Consider the following 21323-nt stretch of genomic DNA (forward strand, 5'->3'; position numbering starts at 1 on the left):
CTCCACAGACACAAACAAGAGCTCAGGAAGTTGTGTTTTAAAGGTTTTTTTCTTTTTTTTCCTTTTTTTTTTTTTTTTGGTTTTTGGTGTGTTTTTTTTCTCTTTTAAATCAGCTTTATTTTTCTAACTGTTATTTCAATTTCCCATAGCACCTTGGCAATGTCAAAAACAAATACAAATACATGTATTATCATTTGAACATTTAAAGCATGAACCTACTTTACACAAATTTTGTTTTGGACATTTTGACAACAGGAATAAACCAGAACAGACAGTCTAAAAGCCAGATAAGTCGCTTTTTTCTCCTTTCCTACCACTTTGAAGAGAGATCGTCAATGCCAAGGGGAAGCTGGATTCATCTGGGAGGAACAAGATGTCTGTAGTAACTCGAGATCAATATATTATCTGAATATTTTGTATTCTATAAAAATTAGAACAAAACCCATTTATGCACAGTCTGTTTACATTTGAAGTTGCATTTTTTTTGGAAACTGTATCCATAACTGAAGTTCCATAAAAATAAACATCTGGTTCTTAAATATAAAATTTTAAAGTTGTTACAGGTTAGTTTGCAGATGGATTTTTTTTCAGAAATAAGTTGTTTTAACACCCTTTCAAGTCCTCCCAACTGTACATTAAAAACAGACTCAATGAACCTCTTGAAGTGCCTATGCTAAAGGCACTGAAGAGAAGAGCCAACTAAAATACTACAACAACCCAAAATTATGTACCATCCTAAAGGAAGCTCAGACTATATGGAATATATACACGCAAAGAAGAGCATGATAAATCATTCAGATTAATGGCAACAATCTTACGTTTCAGAAGGAAATATCAAAATTAGAAACAAAAACTCTATTGCATATCTGTAGTAATCAAGGATTTACAAAAAAACTCATCAGAAGCCATTTCCCCCCGAAGTGCATTTCTGTTGCATCGTCTGTAATACAATGGTGCATTTTACAAATTTAAAATATCATCTGTACATACCAGATAACTCAGCCCAGGTCAACTCACCTGGGAACAGTAAAAATCGCAGACAGTTTCAAGACAATTAAGCTGATATTGACAAAGTAGTAAGGCCATAGCTATTTAACTACAGTAAAGCATTGATTAAGTCACTTATTTGCTACTGATCTGCCACAGTATCATCTTTCTCTTCTGGTTAATAGTGGGTTACTTTTTTAATTTTTTTTTTAAACCTACAGCTAAAACTGCACCATCATACTGTGCCAGGCTAATAAAAAAAAAAAACAAACCCAACAAAATAAAACAGTAAGAGCAGGAATGTAAGATACTATAAAACTAACAATGTTAGAAATCAAAAGAAACAAAACTTTTTGCACTTTTAATTTTACTATCACATGCAAAGAATTTCTTCTTTTCACTCCCCAGCAGAAGCACAAGAGAGTAGTCCAATCTTTTCCACATACAGTAATTTGGAAAAGAACTGAACTGGGAAGTGTATTTCTGTCCCTAAAAGAAGTCAACAACTCAGAAAACAAGTCACAGTTCCTAAAACTGAAAGTTACGTGTGATGTGCACCTCCTGGTATTTAGCATCAGCAGAGCAGGACAATTTGTCTTTGTATCCCCTGAGGAACTACCCAGAGGGAACCACGGAGAGCTGTTGTCACTTGGAGTGCACCTGGACAGGTGAACAGGGACAGTTCCAGCTGTCACAGCAGTGAAACTCAGGAGCTGCCCCAGCTGCCTCCAAACCATCCCTCCTCTCCCAGTTTCCCCAGTCTGGTGGGGAGGGACACGAGAGCCTCCCCAGCCCAGCACGGGAAGGAAAAGGCAAAGCCAGTCCCTGCCAGGTCCCAGTGCTGAGAACTCCCACCCACTACAGTTGCACAGCCTCTGTAACCACTTGGGAATTTCCCCCTGCACAGAAAAGAACAGAAAGAAAGAAAAACACATCCCAAACCACAGTTAGAAATGGTGGAAGGGAAATGCTCACGTGAAATCCTTGCACACAGGTGTGAAATAAATCATTGCAAGTGCCTTAAGCTGAGAGAAATTTTGATATGCTGGGAAAAGCCAACAGTTAGAGCCTGACCTGCATTCACTGCACAAGAGGCACAATGGGATGCTGGAAACACTGCCAGGACTCACAGAGCACCCCTTTCCTATCACCCTACAAGATGGAACCCCACTTGGTTGGGTTTTCCCACATCTCATCAATGACAAAGTTCCATTTCACCATTCAGGCCCTCTCAGCACAACCAAGTCACTGGCACTGACCAGGGAATTCTGACCACCATCTGCACCAGCCCTTCCCACACCACTCCTGCTCCAAACAGCCAACAGCTGCTGGCATCCCAACGCTTCCTCAACCTCCCAACGACAGAGCACATCTCCCTCAAGCACCCATGACCATCCTACAGGCTCGTTTTGTTCCAGTTTGGCTGCAGGAGCTGTTTAGAGCCTTTAAAACAAATTAAACTTTGCATTCATTTTATTTCAGGACTTTGACACTAAATATTTAAACTTCCCTATCATTCCAACAAGAGTAGCGTTATCAAAATAAATGGAGAAGAGTCTGTAAGAATCCCTAAACTGTGGATGTGATCAACGATTTTTTTTACTAAATTAAAAAAAACCTCCCAAACCCAGTACAGGTAGTTTAAAAGTGAATAGTGATTTTAGGGTTTATATATATATATATCTATATAGATAAATATATATATATGCATATACACTTCAGGACCCGAGGAACAGGCAGGAAGCTAAGTCAGGGGAGGTTCAGGTGGGATATCAGGAACAGGTCCTTTCCCACAGGGTTCTGGGTACTGAACCTTCCCCAGGAAGGGCTCACAGCTCCAAGCCTGTCTGATCTCAAGAATCATTTAGCCAATGCTCTCAGGCACAGGTTGGGACTGCTGGGATGTCCTGTGCAGGGCCAGGTTGGACTCCGTGACCCTGATGGGTCTCTTCCAGCTCAGCCTACGCTATGATTCTCTGACTTTCTCTCTATAACATGCGTAGAAATGAACAGTTGACTGCATAAATACATTATATTGTGTTATGAATGAACTCAAAGCAATTGCCAAGCTGAATAATAAGTTAGAGAAATGACAACTCTGGCTTTATATATATATTTATAAAAATAGATACTGAGTGTTCTCCAAGCAGTTGATAGAGAATTCCTACTGAGGCCCAAGTCGCCAAGGGTTATCTGGCTAAGAAATCAGAAAATGAAAAATTTCACAGTTATTTTAACTGCCACTTACATTCATTCTATGGCAACACGAGCATATATTACTAAGATGGTTACGGAATATATCACAATTGAGTTTTCCAGTGTTCACAACTTACAACTTTAAATTTCTACACTTGCTATTCACTAAAAAAAAAAAAAAGAGGAAAAAATAAAGATGTGATTCTTACTGCTGGAAGCTACTTTCCTCTAACGCTTTATACAGAACTTTGAACCCTGGCATGCTGATTTTGGCAGATTAGTACGCTGAATGTTCCTATTTCAGTCATTAATCACCCTGAAACTTAACCACTTACTGCACAATAGTGTTGCAAATTCAGTCAGCACACAGCTGGCAAGGTGCCACCTCTCCAGCAGCTTCTCTGAACACAAGGGGATTTCTTTAACTCTGCACCTTTAGTTCCACTTTAAACAGTTAAAAACGAGTCAGTTGCTATGACATCAGCTGTAAACAACGAGTTCCCAGGAGTATAAACCCTGATTTCTGGCAATACAGCAGCCAACAGCCTATTCCAGAGTCAGCACAGAGAAAACCCAGCCACAGCTCTGGTTTGCTGCCAGTCATCCAGAGAGGATGGTGAGTGCCCAGAGTTCCCACCTGCAAGGCAGAATTCCACATGTGAAGCTGAAATTCCAGGCTCTGTACCTGTGCAGGTAACATCAGGTGCTGTGTAGCCACCTGCCCATCCTACCCTGGGGCTGCCTCAGGAAAACATACCAAGAAAAATGCACTAAAGTCTGTAATAAAGAAATCAGAGAAAGTAACAAGAGAGGAAAAAAGCAAACAAAATCCCAAATCTAAGGAGTTGCCCTCAAAAGAAGGCGAGGAAAAAGGGCATATTAAAGTTTCTGAAATGCTCCCTTTGCCTCCTTCACTGCGTCTATGAGACAATTTCTGTTGTCCACACGCTCTCATCTACAATCCAGTCTCCTGCAAAAATTATACCTTAAAGAGCTTGTTGAATGAAATATTAGTAAGGTCAAGAGATTCTACTTCAAGCTGGAAACACATGGTTTACTACAGTAGTACATTCAGGTTTCATCATCAGTGACTAAGTGATGACAACAGTTCTGGCTGCACTCACTCCGCTCACGCTGCAGAGGCCTCTGCAATGCCAGGCCATCCATGGCAGACACACCAGCCCACAAGCCAAACGTTAAATAGGTTAAAAAAAGTTCTAATTTTACAGAAATACTCATTTTCCAAAAATAATATTCTCTTATGCTTTTCCTCCTACGCCGAGGGACAGGTTAATTTGTCAACTCGTATTTCTTTCACTTTGTCAAAACGCTACTTTCATAACCCCACCAAAACTGATTTCAAGCAGGAAACCCTCTGCAAATTAAAAAACAAAAATACAAAAATTATAATCTCTATATTTATAGTGATTGGAATCCTCCAGCATTTGTGAAATCACTTTTAGAGATGAATTTTGGGACCCTCCACAACTTCTCCACGCAAGCCACGCTCCAGTTCAGTTTTCCCCTTCCTGAATCCTTCCTCCTCAGTCTCTCTGCTGCTCATTAGTCCACAGCTCAAGTTAAATAGAGAATCATTGGCTGGCCCAGCGTTACTTTGGTGACCGGGGTGGCACATACTGCTCCTTGCCGACGCGTCGCGGTGCTCCCTGAGGCGAAGATCTGCGTCCAAACTGGCGCCTCTGTTCCCTGATTTTCCCAGCAGCTCCCCTGGGAGCTCCGCTGCCGCGGAACCCGGAGTAATCCTTCATTCGCCCTTCAGCCCTCTCCTGAGGAGCCTTCTCCGGAGCCTTCTCCACTGTACCATTTTCTTCATTTTTGGCAGGGGGAACGATGTTGGTGCGATGCTCCCTCAGAGGCTGGACAGGGACTGCAGGTGGCTCCTTCGGGGGCTTCTGGCAAACCTCGGCGTAACTGAGCTTGCGAGGCTCCTTTGGGAGCAAGGAAAGAGCGAGGTTTACACACCACAGGCACCTCCCAGCCCATCCCAGGCACAGCAGCAACAACTCGCACAGCGAGCCGAGGGAAGGTCCCAGGTGCACCATCAGCACCCCAGAGAAAGCTCCCTCCATCAATCCCACTCCCTGCTCTGGGCCTTACCTGTGTCGACAGAGCAGGAGCTGCACTTGCTTGAGCAGAAGGGGAGGAGGTGTTTGTCCTTGGTGGCTTTGCAGCACTGACGGCACAGATGGACGCCGGCGGGGAAGCTGGGCTGGCCACGTCCTTCAGAGCAGACACTTCTTCTGGTTTGCTCTCTGGCTGAACTATGCTGCTAAACCAACAACAACTCAATATTAAAACCTACTGACATTCATGTTTCAGAGATTATTTCCTTTCTTTAAAGTCACAAGTACAGAACAGCACAGCCATTCCCATCATGATTTGTTCTTTCTATCTGGTGGCCTCTGGAGAAGATGTCACCCAACATTACTACCAGACACTGGTGAGACACTTTGCTGGAACACGCAAATGAGTCAGCAGTGCCTTGGCAGCCCAAAGGGTCACCGGGGGCATCAGGCCCAGCACTGCCAGACACCTGAGGGAGGGGATTGTCCCACTCTGTCCTGCACTAGGGTGGCCTCACCTCCACTCCTGGGGACAGCTTGGGGCATCACAATATAAAAAAGACCTAAAGGCTGGAGAAGAAACTGAGGGGAGACTCATTGGGGGCTGCAGCCTCATCCTGAGGGGCAGCTTCGATCTCTGCTCTCTGGGACAGTGACAGGACTGGAGAGAACAGCTGGAGCTGTGTCAGGGGAGGGTTAGGTTGGATATCAGGAAAAGGTTCTTCCCCCTGAGGGTGTTGGGCACTGCCCAGGCTCCCCAGGGAATGGTCACGGCCCCAAGGCTGCCAGAGCTCCAGGAGCATTTGGACAATGCTCTCAAATACATGTTGTGATTCCTGGAGTGTCTGTGCAGGGCCAGAGCTGGACTCGGTGATCCTTGAGGGTCCCTTCCAACTCAGGACACTCCACGACTCCACGGCATGCCCATTTCTCTGCATACCTCAGCACCACAGGCTCAGTCTGGCTCGGGGAGATCACGCTGGGCACAGGCGGCTGGGCAGCGCTGGGCGTTGGTTCGTCCGGAGCAGCAGCTGGGCAGGGGGACAGGGAGTCCTTGCTTTCCTGGACACAGGGCACAAGTTGCAAAATACACAAAGATGCTCAAATTGCTCCCCAATATGACACTGCAAGACATCTGGGAAGTGGGGTAGTTCCAAAGGCTGCTCAAGTCCTGATTATAGCAACTTTACTTCTTTTGGATCATCACCTCTAAAGCCCTTTATATGGGCAAAACAAGTATTGGGTAAAACCAGAACTAAAGCTGGATCACCCAGAATATCACTGCTTAGTCCCACCAGCTCAAAGAACGAACTCATTTGGAAAGATCCCTTGCCCCCACTCCTAACTGTTCCTACTCCAGTAGTCAACACTGCTCCTTTCCCTTCTTTATTCCTCAACATTATTGAGTTTACAACACTGTAACTGCAGGAACCCTGGCTGCATTCCCACAAAAAGCCAGAGAAAATGCACTGTGCTATGAATAAACCAGTATGAAGTCTGGGATTAAAGCACTGGAATATGTGGCTCTAACAAACTGATTCTTTAACAGGGAAAAGGGAGTCAGAGCACCCAGATACTCCCGTGTGCGTGACAGAGACAAGCCCAGGCACCTTCTCTTTGCAGACTCCTTTAACGATGTCAGACATCCTGCTCTCCAACACAGGCTCTCCCAGAATTTTTGCTGTGCTGCCAGGCAAAGGTGGGAAATTGGATGCCAGCAAGTCAAACTTTGGTGTCTGAGTCTTTGTTTCTGCTGAAGGCTGAGGTCTCTGAAGAGGGAAAACACCTGTTAATAGAGTTGTAACACCGAGCAGTAAAAGCCCTGAGAAAGAGTCAGAGCATTTCCCAGAAAAACTGTAAACCCCCAATGCAAGCTGTGGATTTAAGGACTTTGCTATTCCTTCAGTCACTGCAAAGCCAACACTCTGCACTTCAAGTGACTCCCTGCAAAAAGGGAAGGAGAACTTACTGAAACTCGGTCGTCCTCCCGTCTCCTCCGACCTCGGAACACATTCCTCCTTGAAAGGCAAGAACAAGCAGTCAGTGCATTCCGCAGCTGAAGTGGGCACTGCTCTGCACGAAGGACCCACAGCTGCCTCACGAGCCTTCCCCACACAGCTATGGGATGCTCCCCCTCCTCAGAAGGGCTCCAAGTTCCAACACTCTTGGAACAGAGCCAAGGAACAATTTCTATTTCTCAGCCCTCTGGATGAGCATCTGACCAAGCATAAGGACAGCTATTTTACAGTAATAAACTTATTCGTCTGATTTCTCACTGATCTGCCTTTTCAAGTGTCTAAACCCCAAATTAACAGAAAAAGAGATAAAACCAATTAATCTTGCTGCTGTGTGGCAGCAAACACAGGACACAGCCTTTACCTGCCCCTGCCGACGCCATAATCGCCGTTCTGCTCCAGCTGTGCCGTGGGAGAATCCTTCTGGGAATACCCTTGGTCTTGGTGCCCAGTTAAGGAGCTGCTGTGTCGCTCCATGACAAAACTCCTGGAGTTGGTTCTGCTCAGGTCCCCCATGGGCAAAGCCCCAGCGCCAGGCGGTGCCTCTGGGTGCTCCGAGCTGCTGGATGAGCGGAAATGAGGCTTCACCCTGCGGACAGAGAGCAGCAGCTGTGGGACCTTCATGCCCAGGAACCACGGCAGAACCACCACCAGCTGCAGCTGATTCGCAGCTGACAAGAAAAGCAGGAGGTCAGCAAGTACCAGAACTTGCATGTCCTGTACAACTGTCAGGAACAAAGACATTTGTCTTCCCAGCCTCCACTGATTCCTTCTGTTATGGTCTTCTGGCAACCTCCACTCCAGTGTTGGCAAATGCAGAAAACATTGAGATCACTGCCCAAATCATACCCAAGAGGAGGAAAAAAACCCCAAAAGCATTATCGATTATTCAGCATTACAGCTGTGGTTCCTTTGAGCACAGACAGCTCTGCACACAGTGCTGCTGCAAGTTCAGGCTCAGTGTCTTAAGCGTAGAATTCCTCAGAACAACTCAGATCTAGCACAACACAAAACAGTTTTCTGGAGCAGCATTTGGTTGTCTTCAGCTCTTTTCCACTTCTGCCCCTCAGTGCCTTTTCCATGCAGCAATGACCAAAGACAAGAACTCAAAATTTTCTCTCCTCTGGTGAACTCTGCAAATCTCATAATTTAAGGACAGGAGGATTTTGCACACTCACTGTTTTTAAACAATCTCATCGTAACATTCTGGGAAATGAGAATAAACTCTCCTAGTGCCAGCCAAAGTATGATTCCTCCATCCCCCTTTCCCACAAGGATGTTGCAACAAACAGCGCAAAATAAATACAAGTTGCTTAAACAAATGTTTAGTTACAGAGAAAACTCTGACGCTTAACTATTAGTTGTCTGTACTGCAAAACAAATCAGGTTTAATGGGCCAGGACAGAAACCCAAAACCAGCAGCTGGATGAACCTCTCCAAGCAGGCTGTTCTGCAGTTTAACAGGAGATTTGCTGAACAGAGATTAATTCACACTTCCCAGCTTCAAGAAGCATCAAGAACCAGTTTCCAGGGCCCCATAAAGCTTAAGTTTCCCATCAGCAAAAACCACAGGGAGGAGATGGAGCAAAGTCAACTAAATTCTTCCATTTTGTCCAAGTTGTTCTCAAAATGGGAGATTCTCAGGTCACTGTTCAGCCCTCAGATCTCATAATCTTACCCGTCATCGAGAAGGCCACAGTCTTGTCTGGGCAGAAGAGCAAAGCAGAAAAGGCAAGGAAAGATAAAGGAGGGAAAAAGAAGAGCAAAGAGAATGAGAAATGATGTGAGAGCAGAAGGAAGGAAGAGCAGGAGGAAGGAAAGCAGGGAGCACAGGCTGCCCAGCCCCCAACTGCGACCTGTTCTCTCTTAGCGCGATACTTGATCATCACTGGGCTGGCAGGACCTGCACACACTGACCCTAAAGCTGCAGCTTCAGCCACACGAGTTTTACAAACTGAAGCCTTTACATAATCAGGATTTTAAAAGCTTACGGTTATGCAGATGTGATGTACAGGGAGGCATTTCAAGGTGTTTGTCCTTGGATGCACACAGTTCCTGCACAGTTGGCAGCAGCTGTACTTCCAAGAGGATCTATATACACAAGAGCTTTACAACTGTGCAGAATTTAAAACAAGGAAAAGCCAAACCACCTTTGTCAAGATGTGAGTTTGGAGCTGAGCAGCTGCAACTGGAGCAGCTCTTTCATCTTCCAGGCAGAGTCACACTCCCAGCTCCACAGTCTGTGTTAAGACTCTGCTGAGTCACCACAGACCAAATCCTGAAGTTCCCCTTCTGCCAACAGCCGCAGACCTGAGCTGCACCACAAACCCTCTCACTGCCCTGGCAGTTGTCACATTTCTCCAGCAATACCCACAGCAATTCCCATGGTCCCAGCCCTGTGCTGCACACAAACAACTCCCACCCCCACACACAGGTTACTACTCCATTGTACTCAGAGAGCAATACAAAGTGTTTCCTCCTCCCCAGTGTTTATATCTAAGTCCTTACAGCTCTCAGGGAAGATGGGGATAAAGCAAATAAATTACAGGAACAGCCCCAGCATCGAGCGGTTGGACACAGCAGTCAGGACAAGCAACTCCCACTGCAGGAACCAGCGGCTCCACGAGCCTGATCCCAGCAGGAAAGGCTTATGTTGTGCTGCAGGAGCTTATAATCTGTGTATAACAAACATAATTACAAGTACGACCTCAGGAGGAAGTTATTTATTTGTCTGCAAAAATTCCTCTGAGGCTCTTAAAGGAGTTACTTCTGCTCTCTCCAGCACTGTGTCCATTATTTTAGGATATTAAGCTGCCACCTTCTATTTCATTTTTTCAATTAAGTTGAAAAACATCACACATTTGATAAATAATGTGGTCCCATCAGAAAGCACTGCATGTGACATGCAAGGAACACCTGAGGATCTCAGTGAACAGTACTGTAAGTTTTCCAGGAGCAAACACCTGACAGAATTATCTTACCGATTCCTATGGAATGGGCGACCTATACTCAGAGAAGCAGCATTTGTTTTATACGATCCTGGTGTATTAAAGCCATTCACAAATCCACCGTTGGGAAAGGGGGCCTGTAACAGACACAACAATCTCAGTGGCTGAGCTACAAAGAAAAACGTTTGCAGATTAATGATGAACTTCAGCAGTTACTCATGGCTGTAATTTCACACTGGGCTACAGCATTTACAGTGGAGCGAATTCACTACTCCAGCCAAACCCCCTCAGGTTCACAATCTGCATCTGCTAGAGCAGTTCCCCATTCCTGGAGCTGTGGGCTCTTCCAGTAACACAGGCTGCTGGATAATGGAATTTCACACCAAAATTCCTTGAAATAAGTGGCAGCCAAGGCTGAGACTGGAAGCTCCTCTGACAGTGTTGCTTCATCAGGTCCATGACATGTCCTAAAACAGGGGGATCTGACCAAGAAAGCTGAACGCCCACTCGCCCTAGTGATTATTAACCAAACTATCCCTGATGGGCTGGATAACAATCTGGATAAGTAACCTTCTCAGCAGCTGTTACTCACCAGTGGTGTCTCAAAGTAAGGTGCAGGATTTGGAGACCACGTCTGAGGCACGATGCTGTAAATCGAGTACTGCTGAGGGCTATATACAGGCTGCATAAACAGGGGGGAGGCAAACTGCGCTTGGGTCTGCACGGGCTGGGGATACACACCGGAATCCACGACCCGGTAACCATTCTTAGCAAAAAACGTGTTGATGGCTTTTATCCTGGCCTGCAAGACAGCAAATCACACCACACATTAGCTGGGAGAAAAGGAGAACATGGAATCGGTCTTGCCCGTCGGAGGGATGTGAAGATGGATTACTGCTTATGAATAAAAATTGATAAAATCAGCCCAGATCCCAATCCCACGGCACGATAAGGGGAAGGACATACATTGCTTTAGCTGGGGGATCTGCAGAACTGAAGATAAACACTGCTTTCTACAGCCGGAACTGTTCAGACTCCAATCCTGACAGTTCCTCTCACAGTACAAGCACTTTGCTCCAGCCTGCTCTGTGCAGCAGCCAACTTGAGACTCACAGTGGCAGGAATCCTTCTCCTGAGCTCTGCAAACCCAGATTCTGGGGCAAGTGGAGAAGGAAGTCGGCACAGGAATGTATTTCACCCCCCCCGGGAAGCAGTGCTGTGAGTAAGCAGCAGCCGCTGCACTGTAATTTGTCAGAGCTCCCCATGACCTCGTTCCTGTTTCCAGCCTGCAGAGCCACAGCTATGGACTCTCCCCCTGCTGTGTCCTTGGTTCCACCCCCCACAAATGGTCACCATCATCCAAACAGAACACCACAATTCAATTCCAACAGAAACATCAGCTAAAGCAGAAAAGACTCACCATTACTGGCTTGCCCTGAAAGGTTTTCACTTCTTCCCTTAAGTATTTGAACGCCTGCAGATACAAAACAAGATCAACATTAGAATATCTTGATAAAGTTGTACTTCCCAAAGGATGTTCCATGATTTAACACAAATGTGCAGCTATGTACTTCCCTGTCAGCTCAGCTAAACTCATTAACACTTCAAATTAAGGATTCTGGTCCAGTCATGGCTGAAAAGCACCAAGGCAAGAGGCAGGCAAGGGAATTATAACCCCAGAGTCCCTCAACTTTAGTTTTAGTAACCAGAGCTTGCCAGTAATCTCTTAAATCAACAAGAAGGGGATCTGTAAATAAATATTTCTTTTAGCTACAGGAAGCACGTGTGCACTTTCATTGAGCAGGGAAGAATTAAAGCTGGGATGTCAGAGGAAGGCAGCCTTACCTGTTGCGCATCTGTGTCGGACTGGAATGTAACGTACCAGTTGTTGTTGTGAGCAAACTCACAGCTTATCACCTTGGGGCAGTTCTCGTTCTTAAACAGAGCCTTCACCTCCTGCAGAGAGAAGGAATTCAGGAATTCACTGTACAGTGAACACCAAAGTGACCCAAGTTTATGTTGCAGCTCCTCAGCTGCCACTCTCCCATGACGAGGGACATTCTTTATTCCCCTGACCAAATTACCCTCTACCTGCTCCTTGACCCACAAATCATAATCCAGCCTCCTGGGCTCCCCAGATAAAACGCAGCAGGCCAAGCTGGCAAGAGAATCAAGATCTGTGTAGAACTGGTGGTATTTCGGTATGAAACAGGTAGGAAAAGTGTGGCTTTAGATCAGCAGAGTCATGGAGACTACAATGATTCCATGAAATATTTCTAAGTCAAGGCAAGCTGACAGCTTTGCAATAATCAGATTGTAAAGAGAGGGACAAGCAGCTGCTCAGTGTTTGCATTAGAAGAACTCATTAAAAATGCTGCTAGACAAACACCCTGTGTTACAACTTTAAAAAACAAAGAACTAAATCATTCTGTTCGCCAAGTATCAGGAGGAATTTTATTATCCTCCCTTCTTGGACATAATGAGCTCAGCTCACACTGGGGCACAATGAATGAGAAATGTTTAGTAACATTTCTTGCTGCCAAAACAACCATCTGACTTCAAGTAAAGTTACTGCTGTGACGAAAATTCAGCCTGAACTCCAAGCTATGCCCTGGACTGATTTATTTTTGGTTATGAAAAGAAATCAGTTCAAACTTCCTTCAAGAGAAGCTGGACTAGCTCAGCTTGGGTGGGAAAAAAGTTTACTTAAGAAGGTTTAAATATAGTAGTAAATAATGGGGACAGTGGCAATAAGTTTTTGTTTTGGCTATTCTGACAATGCACTCAAGTGGAAAAAGTTACTGATGTGGTTTAGAAGAAAAATATCCGTATTTAATCTAATTAAACACCACCTGACCTTTTTTTCCTGGTGCTGTTTGAAGCTCTGTTGAAGATACCTTTCAAAACAAGTAACAGAGTTATTTCTTTCCTTTCTCTTTAGTTACCTCTATAGGTGTTGTTTCAGGGATCTCACGGAGAATGATAATACATCGCTTGTGGTTTGGTCTGACTTTCTCCCCCCTTTCATCCACTTGTACCATAGGAGAAGCTGAAATTAAAGTACAAAAGTTGGACATTGCACATCTCAGCAGTAGCAGACTCTCTCGTGGAACTTGGAACAAAGAATGAGAACTCAGGAGCTCAGAACAGCCTTAGTCAGTAAAGTTCCTGTCACCATTTAGCAGCCCAACAAGCCATAACCAGCTCAGAGACTAAAACATCTCACTGAAGCACAGAGGGATTCTTTGTGCTACCAAAAGAGATACAAAAATCCCAGACTTACATCTCAAAACTTCAAGAATAAGGTCCATATCCGTTGTCAGCTTCTTAATCCCTTCCATGTTGGCAATTGTCCATATTGGAACAAACTGATCACTGTCCATCTGAGACATCAAGTAGAGATCCTTTGAAAGATTCTCACTAAGAAGACATAAAATGGTTATTTAAGAAAAATCCTAAACTGACTTAGAGAAAACTCAAAAGGATAACTACAGGCTTAAATATTCGCCAGTACCATTCACAACCAAAACACCCTCAGATTTCCTCTCCTAGAACAAATCCCAGCAAATCAACATGAAGCAGAGTAAGGTAATTTTAAAAACTTAATGAAGTTCCAGTGCCCTAGACATTGGTCTGCAAAAAGGATTGCACCTATTTATAACTGCAATTTGTAACTGCAGAATCTGTAACTGCACCTACCGCGAGAAGCAAAATTCAAGTTGTTTTCTCAAACATTCTCTGATGTCTTCTGTGGACACTGTGGAGCTGCCATCACCTAAAAAGGACCACATCCACCATCAGCTCCCACTTTCATGGCAACAAGACAAGGACGGGACATGGCTCTTTGCAGAATACAAGAATGAATCCCTCAGCTAGGACCAATAAATAAAGCTCATCTGAGACGCTTAAAAACCCACAGAACACACTCTCAAAATGACTCTGATCCCACCCTGCACCTGTTTGGCCTCGAGCTGTGACCAGCCTGGAGCTTCTTGGATGGACATGTCAAGAGTTCCAACTCGGTCACACCACACCTACAGCAACTCCAGGGGGCTACAAACACTGACAGCAATGTTTGAACTTCGGCACTCACCAGACACTTCATAGATTTGGTATCCCAGATCTTCAGTCGCCAGGACAATTCCATTTGCTGATGCCTCATCAACTCCTGTGCCATTCCTTGTGGCTTCACAGGATGGGGAATACATCACTTCATACTGCTTGCAGCTGTCCTCTGAGATCTCTATGTTACCTGGCAAAGGAACACACCAGCAGCAGGAAAACTACCGTCAGCTTCAGCAGATTTTCAATTTGAAAAATTCTGGCTACCAACATAAAAACAAATACTCAAGAAAGCTGTACCTGAGAGTGTCTAACCTTGATCTGTATTTCTCAGACTTTGTGCTGGATTAGAACTTTCTACCTCTCCAATTTCAGGAAGAGCTGGCTTGCACTAGGCTCTCAGGCATAAGTAAATAAAGGATCCTGAAATTGATCCCCAAAGTGGCAGAGAATCTAAAAACCTGCCTTTCCACCTGAAATTTAAAACATTTAAGCAAGGTTCCTAAAAACAAGAGATGAAAATTGCTTACACTGCCTCAATTGCTTTACTTTGTTATGAAGAGACAAATGAGTTTCTGTCAGGCAAAGCACAAACCCAGAGCTCTCTCCCCACTTCTGCTGACTTACCAGAAACTTTTGACAGAGGCACACAAGCTGAATGCTCCCTTCTTTATCCCTAACTTTTACTAAACCATTTTGCAGAGAATCTTCTGCATCCTCTGCCGTGTTTTGAGTCACATAAGCTACACCTCGGATGGAGGCTGAGCCAAGTCAGGCAAGTGAAACCAGTTGAATCCTTAGCTCTGGACACTGTCCCTGTGGTAAGGATGGAAACAGGACTGCAGTGGAACAGCCTGAAGGGAGAGGAGCTAACCACAGCTACTGCACGTGGTCTGCTCCAGAACAAACACCCCTGACAGCTCTCAGCAGCACCTCAGTGATCCCCAGGACTGCAGGTGACCCTCAGACCTCATTTTCCTGTTCACAGGGTCCAGTAGATGCTCAAGTGCAGCAATGTCACAAATCCATTTCTACACATCAGCACCCTGCTCCCCTCTTAGCGCGTTACTTGGTCATCACTGGGCCCCTTGGATCCTGCTCCTGACCTCTGACACCTTCCTGAACCAAAGCCCCCCTTATAAACCACCTGCTGCCTTCTGTTCCTTTCCTGGGTGTTGCTCCATCAGCACTGACAACCTCAAGGACAAGAGCCAGAGGTTGTTCCTCACAGCTGAGCTCCCCGAGTGTCACCCAGAAAGGGCCACATCACAACCAGTGTCCTGACACCTCACCCTCAGCTGGAGTCCCCTGGGCCGCCGCTGTCTCCTGCCACGTGTGCTCTGTGCCATTGGTGGGGGGCACAGCCTCACCACTGCCCTGGGGCACCTCTTGCCACACTTTTGCATTGGGGTTCAAGCCAGCACCTTTCGATGTTACCTGCTGAAGAGACCAGAACATTTTGGTTAGTCAGAGCAACCCGGAGAAGCCTCAGAAGTCAAGCCAAACAATACAGGTGAATTTAGTGATTGTCTCTAGAGTTCCACATCTCAAGTGTCTACCCAGCTATTAAGCACCTATGTGATTTTTTTATTAATGAAAACAGGAAAATCCTTGGTATTTTCCAAGTATTTCGTTTCTACCTCCATTAGAAGTGTTGCCTTCAACCTCTCTCTATTGACATCCGACAACATCAGCGGAGGCAGCGGCTACTCGGCAAGGACTCTGGGAACTCATAAGCTTTTAAAGACTTGACTGTCATAATGCTCCAGTCCCCTTTCACCAGAAAGGGAAATTTTCCCTCCTCCAGACCCCTTCCTAGAAAGGAAGGTAAAAAAACATATGTCAAGGAGAAGAAACTGTATAACTTACGGAATTAGTGACATCTGTACTAACCAAGCATCACCTGTGCTGTGCCAGGATTCCTCCTGAACTTACCTGAGTCCTAACCCATTCCCCCAGGAATCTTACACACATCAACAGACACTAAAGATTTCCTTAAACTTGTAACCAAGGAGATTAAAGGTTTTGAAATCCCAAGACAAACTTACATACCATCCCAGCCTGCTGGGGAGAGAATGGGATCTTCTCACTTTGGGTCTGGGCAACGAGGACCGTAATTATAGTGAGAGAGTTACAAATGAGACAGACAAGAAGAACTGCAGGATTCCAGCCTTCTCTGACACAGAGAAACACTCATTCCCACAGCACAACATGGAGCCCTTCAAGGTCCCTCTCCCAGAGCCACTCAAAGGCATTTGGGTGAGCAATCCAACAGTGCTGCAGCAGCAGAGGAAAACATGGCTTTTGCTCCTTTCACATAGTGAAATAATAACTAGAGTTAGAGGGTAGTGAATAAAACCACCCTTTTGCAAAATTTTTCCCCCCAAGATATCCTGACACCCCACAAGCAGCTAAAACAGCTCCTCCAGCCACTGAACGATGCTCCACTGCTGAAATTTGCTGGACTTTAAAAGCTGAAAGCCATTAATCCAGCTCATATCCACAAATGCACAGATAAGCAAGTTGGATATTTCGGAGGCCAAGGCTCCCGAATTCTGAAGTTAAGGAGTGGCTCACTACCAGGCCTCGAACATACAGCACAAGGATAAGGAAGCAGTTGCAATAGCTTTAGAGATAATTCCTCTGCCAAGGTCACACCTCGTGCCAGAGCTGTTTGCTGCAAGGACAAGCCCCAGTTTGGTAACAAGAAGCCTCCAAACACTGGAGAGGTTCAACAAAACCATGCAAGGAGCAAAACAAAGACCACGGTTTTAGCAAAGCTCTGAGATTCAAACCCCCCACGCAACAACTGACTTAATCCACACAGCAACAGTGTTCCCCTCCCATTAATCTTTGCCCAGGAGCAGAGCCGAAAACTACAAAAAGTTCAGGGTGAAAGAACACACATGCATTTCCCTTTGCAGATTCCAGAGCAGTTGTTCCCCAACAAAACAACCTGAGAAGGAAGACCCAGTAACCCGCTGCACCCACAGGCTCTGTCACTGCAGCTCAGCAGCTCCAAACTAAATTCTGCTCAGCTTCTGGTCACTCCTGGAGCAGCCTCACCTGCCCACATGGGCTCCTGCACACAGACCCAGAGCCAGCAGGTCTGAGCTCCTTGAATTTACTTTTTAACAAAGCAAAAAGAGACAAGACACATCCAGATGATTCAATCTTTTCTAAAAATAAAAACTCTGCCTCACTACCTACACCTCTGAGGGTAGCACTGAGCTCAGGCTTGAAGTAATTTGAAGGAGTAAGTGTGACAAAGTGAAACTGAAACACTTTGGGGTGATTACTGCACTTATGGAGGTGATCTGGACTCTGATAAAGTGATGAATGGACCGTGAACACAATGGCTGCACACCTGGAACAGAGCAAGGGCCACTTCCCCTCGTGCTAGAAACACTTGGTGTGCTCTAACAGCCCAGCCTGAACCCAGCCCTGCTCCCATTCATCTTAACAGCAAAACCCCACGGACTGAAGAAGTTAAAAAGTCCCTAATTTACATCAGCTTTTGGGAAATTCACTCTGCTGCACTCCAGGAGCGAAACCCCTCCATCGTGGCCAGCGGCTCTTCAAAAGAGAAGGCCAAAATATCAATTCTTGCTTATTTAACTGAGGCTACAAATGCCGAGCCCATAGGATTGGCTGCAGCCTGATCCTCCCAGCCGCTATCGGGAACTTTCATGACTAGGTTAAAGCTTTACAGAGTGACAAAGGTTGGGAACACTCGCTGGGATCCACGAGCTGACAAAGCTCTCCTCCTCGGCACAGCTTCCCCTCTCGCTCACGTTACTTTCAGCAAACGTGGATAAAGATTCTCCTCCAGCAGCTCCCAAAAACTGGCTGTTGAAGAAAATTCTCATTCTGAAAGACGGCAAAGGATATTTTTCTTATTGTAATTACATCTAAATTATATTTAAACAGATTCAATTAAGCTAACAAATAAGCAGGCACTCAAGAGTTTTAAAGCATTAAAATGTAATATTAACTCAAATTATTCTGCAACCAAAATCCTAACCTAGACCTTGCGACAGATTTCCTGCAGTAGGCAAACTCTCTGAAACAGAATCAAAGCGAAAAATCCAGAAGAGAATTTAACCAAACTTGTGAGGGGAGAAACTAACCCTTTTCCAGAAATGGAAACGTAAGCAGATGGAAAAACCCCAAGGTCAGCAAAGCTACGGGAGGCAGCCGAGAGAAGCCTTGTGCTGGCTGGGGGAAGGCAGGTAGGGAGCTGTCTGGGGGTCAGACAGAGTGGTCATCTGCCGCCTTCTCTAAGGGAGTCACTGTCACCTCAGAGCTCAAGCTGGTATCAAACCAACACACAACTCCTTCAGGGCTGCTGGTTGGTTTCAGGTAACAGTTCCTGGTCTCAGGGTCCCAGGTAACTCTCAACTTCACACTAACTTTAGTGGTCACAGGAGTGTTGTTCCCACCAGGAGCTGCAGGGTTTTCCATGGGGCAGTATGAGGTCCCTGTGCCCAGAAGAGCCTCCTCCACCCCTGGGGAAAGCCAAGGCACAACTCTGCTGTGTGTCAAAGCAGTGTGAACAGGGGACACAGGAAGCCTCACCTGCTAGAGAAGGCCAACAACACTCAGTGCTTCCCACTGTCCTGGATTTCTACCCAGGAAACATCATGGGCAGCATTTCACCCACTTGAAACACGCAGTCTTCCATTTCCCCAATAAACTAAAAATATATGGAATTAGGAGGACATACCCACCTGTGTGGAGCCCGCAGCACGCCCATCAGCCATTATCAATTCCATTTTTCTCGATGCATTTACTAATATTCCCAATGCACCTAATTAGTGATTGTTAACAGCACACAGTTCTGGCTGTGAGGGAGAAAGAAGGCCTACCCCAAACATCAATGTATGAAACAGCTCGAGCCTTACACAGCCATTGCCGCAGAGATTTGGAACTAAAGGATGTTGAAGGAAACCCAAATTCCCCCATGCACACTGCGAAGGGCTTGGAACAACCACCATGTTCACACTTCAGGTAGGTCTAAACCAAACACTGACTGCTACAGCAACTCAGCCAATCCCCCTGAAAACCTCAGGACTTCCACCCATCCTGAGCCTTATTTTCCAGGCATCCCCAAAGATCCAGAGATAAAGCTGCTGTCTGCTCCTAAGCATCTAACTGCAGCATTCCAGGACACCTAGCTCTGAACTCCAGTTCCCTGCCTTCGCAGTGAAAAGACACCTTCACAAAGTACAGATGGCCTTCAGGAACTCAAAATTAAACATTACTGAGATTTCCAAAATGAAAATCACAAAAACTCCCAACACTATCAGAAGAAGATCAGACAAAGTGAAGTTTGTGCTTTAGGACTCCCTAAAAATCCTGAGGTGCTGATGAGCTGCAGCTTCCTTCCTTCCACACCAGCAGCCATGTGCTCCCGAGGTGCCCCAGCTCCATCGGTATCCCCATCAGTGCATTCCAGAACCTGCCTCGTGCACCCAGCGCTCCTCCTGCTCCGGGGCCTCTCGCCACACTCAGCCTGCGATGAGGCAGCTGCTCGTGGCTCCCATCAGCCCCAGCAGTTCCTCTTCCAGCTCAACACTGCAACCCCAAATTCTCAAAACCTGTCACCGAGCTCATGACAACTTTTATTCCTCTCTGTGAAAGCAAGAAACATTCAGCTCGGAACTGAGGTGACTCACTTAAGAAAGAGGTGTTTCCCAAACTGCTTTATTTAGAGGTTCTTAACCACAGAGCACATGCTGGTGTTCGTGTGGGAGCCACCAGCACCACCTCACCCGTCACCCGAAACAAAACCCCCGAGCAGGACTCCCCCGAGCCGCACACTCTGCTCGGACACAGCCCGCTGCCCGCCCGGCTCCCTCCGCTACTCCCCACGGCCCCGGCAGCTCTCTGCTCCGCGCACGTTTTGGGACAAAACTCGGTGCAAAGTTTATAGCGGCCACCCGGGTTCGTTCAGCAAACGCTAAAGCCGCTCCACCGAACCCGTGAAACGCCGTGAGCAGGTGAAGCCCGTCGCGGGCCGCAGCGGACACGGCGCCCGCCCTCCCCGGTGACCTCCAGGGCCGGGCCGGGCCGCGCTCCTCGTCCCGCCCGGACCCGGCGCGCCGGGGAACGCCAGAACCTCCCCCTCCCGCGCCACGAACCACCTTCGGTGTTTAATTAACGCAATTAGCGAGGCGCCGCGCTCGGGCTCGGCCCCACGGGGCCGCCCCGCGTGCCGACAGGCCGAGCCGGGCCCGCTCCCGGGAGGCCCCGGGAGGCCCCGCGTGTCCCGCGTCACCTTCACGGCCGGGCCGCGGCGGCGCCCGAAGGTCACGGCGGCGCCTCCCCCGCCCCCCGCCCCGGCGGAACCTTCCAGAGCGCCCACCGACCCCCCCCAGCCGCCCGCGGCCGCCGCCCCCGGATCTGCTGTGTCAGCCCCGTCCCCTCCCCCGGCGCGGCGTGCGCGGCCTCCCGCTGCCGCCTCCCGCCACATGGCCCGGCGCCGCCGCCTCACCTCCACGAACAGCAGCATCGTGCCGCCGCGGCCGGCGGGCCCGCGCTCCCCGGTGCCCGGAGCGGCGATCGGGACACGCGGGCTCCGCCTCCGGCCGCGCCGCCCGGCCCGGCCCGTCCCGCCCGCTCCCCGCCCGCCGCCGCCGCCTCTTCCGGGCGCACCGAGCGCGTCCGGGGCACGGCCGGGACGGACCATTCCCCGCGCGGGGGGGGCGGAGCCACCCCGCCACGCTCCGCCAGAGGGCGCAGCGGCTGCAGCGCCGCGCGGGGGACTCGGCGCCCCCCGCGGAGGGAGTGGGAGGGTCGCGAACCGCGGTGTGGAAAATTCTCGGGTTTGGGGTTTTGGGGTGTTTTGGTAGGTTGGTTGGTTGCTTTTTCTAATTACAGAACTCAAAATACTGTATGCTTCCAACGAACGCATGCAGTTGCCCCCACCCCCTCCGACACCGCACACAGCGGCACGGTCAGACCCCGCTCGGACCCTCTGCCCGCCCCGGCCCGTGTCCTTCCTGCCCATGTCCTTCCTGCCCATGTCC

At 47.4% G+C, this 21323-nt stretch overlaps 1 protein-coding gene across 7 annotated transcripts; it reads right to left on the reverse strand.

Moving 5' to 3' along the window:
• Nucleotides 1-30: 30 nt before the first annotated feature.
• LARP4 (La ribonucleoprotein 4) lies at nt 31-20902 on the reverse strand. Of its 7 annotated transcripts, none has more exons than XM_085041349.1 (17): nt 20789-20902; nt 15933-16107; nt 15585-15729; nt 14324-14482; nt 13930-14005; nt 13514-13650; nt 13176-13279; nt 12076-12186; nt 11651-11704; nt 10823-11032; nt 10264-10367; nt 7647-7871; nt 7237-7285; nt 6878-7036; nt 6208-6329; nt 5302-5473; nt 31-5132 (listed from the first exon to the last, which is right to left on the reverse strand). In XM_085041349.1, the coding sequence occupies exons 2-17, from the start codon at nt 15981-15983 to the stop codon at nt 4794-4796; spliced, it is 2217 nt and encodes a 738-aa protein (XP_084897475.1). In that variant the 5' UTR covers nt 15984-16107; nt 20789-20902; the 3' UTR covers nt 31-4793. The 7 variants fall into 7 exon arrangements, with proteins under 7 accessions (XP_084897475.1, XP_084897474.1, XP_084897473.1 ...); XM_085041348.1 differs by having other exon boundaries at nt 5302-5470; nt 15585-15732; XM_085041347.1 differs by having other exon boundaries at nt 15585-15732.
• Nucleotides 20903-21323: the final 421 nt, after the last annotated feature.

Source organism: Lichenostomus cassidix, chromosome 29 (assembly GCF_008360975.1).
Source record: "Lichenostomus cassidix isolate B80296 chromosome 29, HeHo_3.0, whole genome shotgun sequence".
In the NCBI taxonomy this organism is placed as follows: domain Eukaryota; kingdom Metazoa; phylum Chordata; class Aves; order Passeriformes; family Meliphagidae; genus Lichenostomus; species Lichenostomus cassidix.

Excerpts from the sequence above, each read along its gene's own strand:
- LARP4 (XM_085041347.1), bottom strand. The coding sequence starts at position 15,983 with ATGTTGTCGGATGTCAATAGAGAGAGGTTGAAGGCAACACTTCTAATG. Across the intron at positions 12,187-13,175 it reads CTGAAACAACACCTATAGAG|GAGGTGAAGGCTCTGTTTAA; the intron begins GTAACTAAAGAG and ends TTCTCTCTGCAG. Across the intron at positions 7,872-10,263 it reads CGCCCATTCCATAGGAATCG|GGTGAAGCCTCATTTCCGCT; the intron begins GTAAGATAATTC and ends CTCTGTCCGCAG.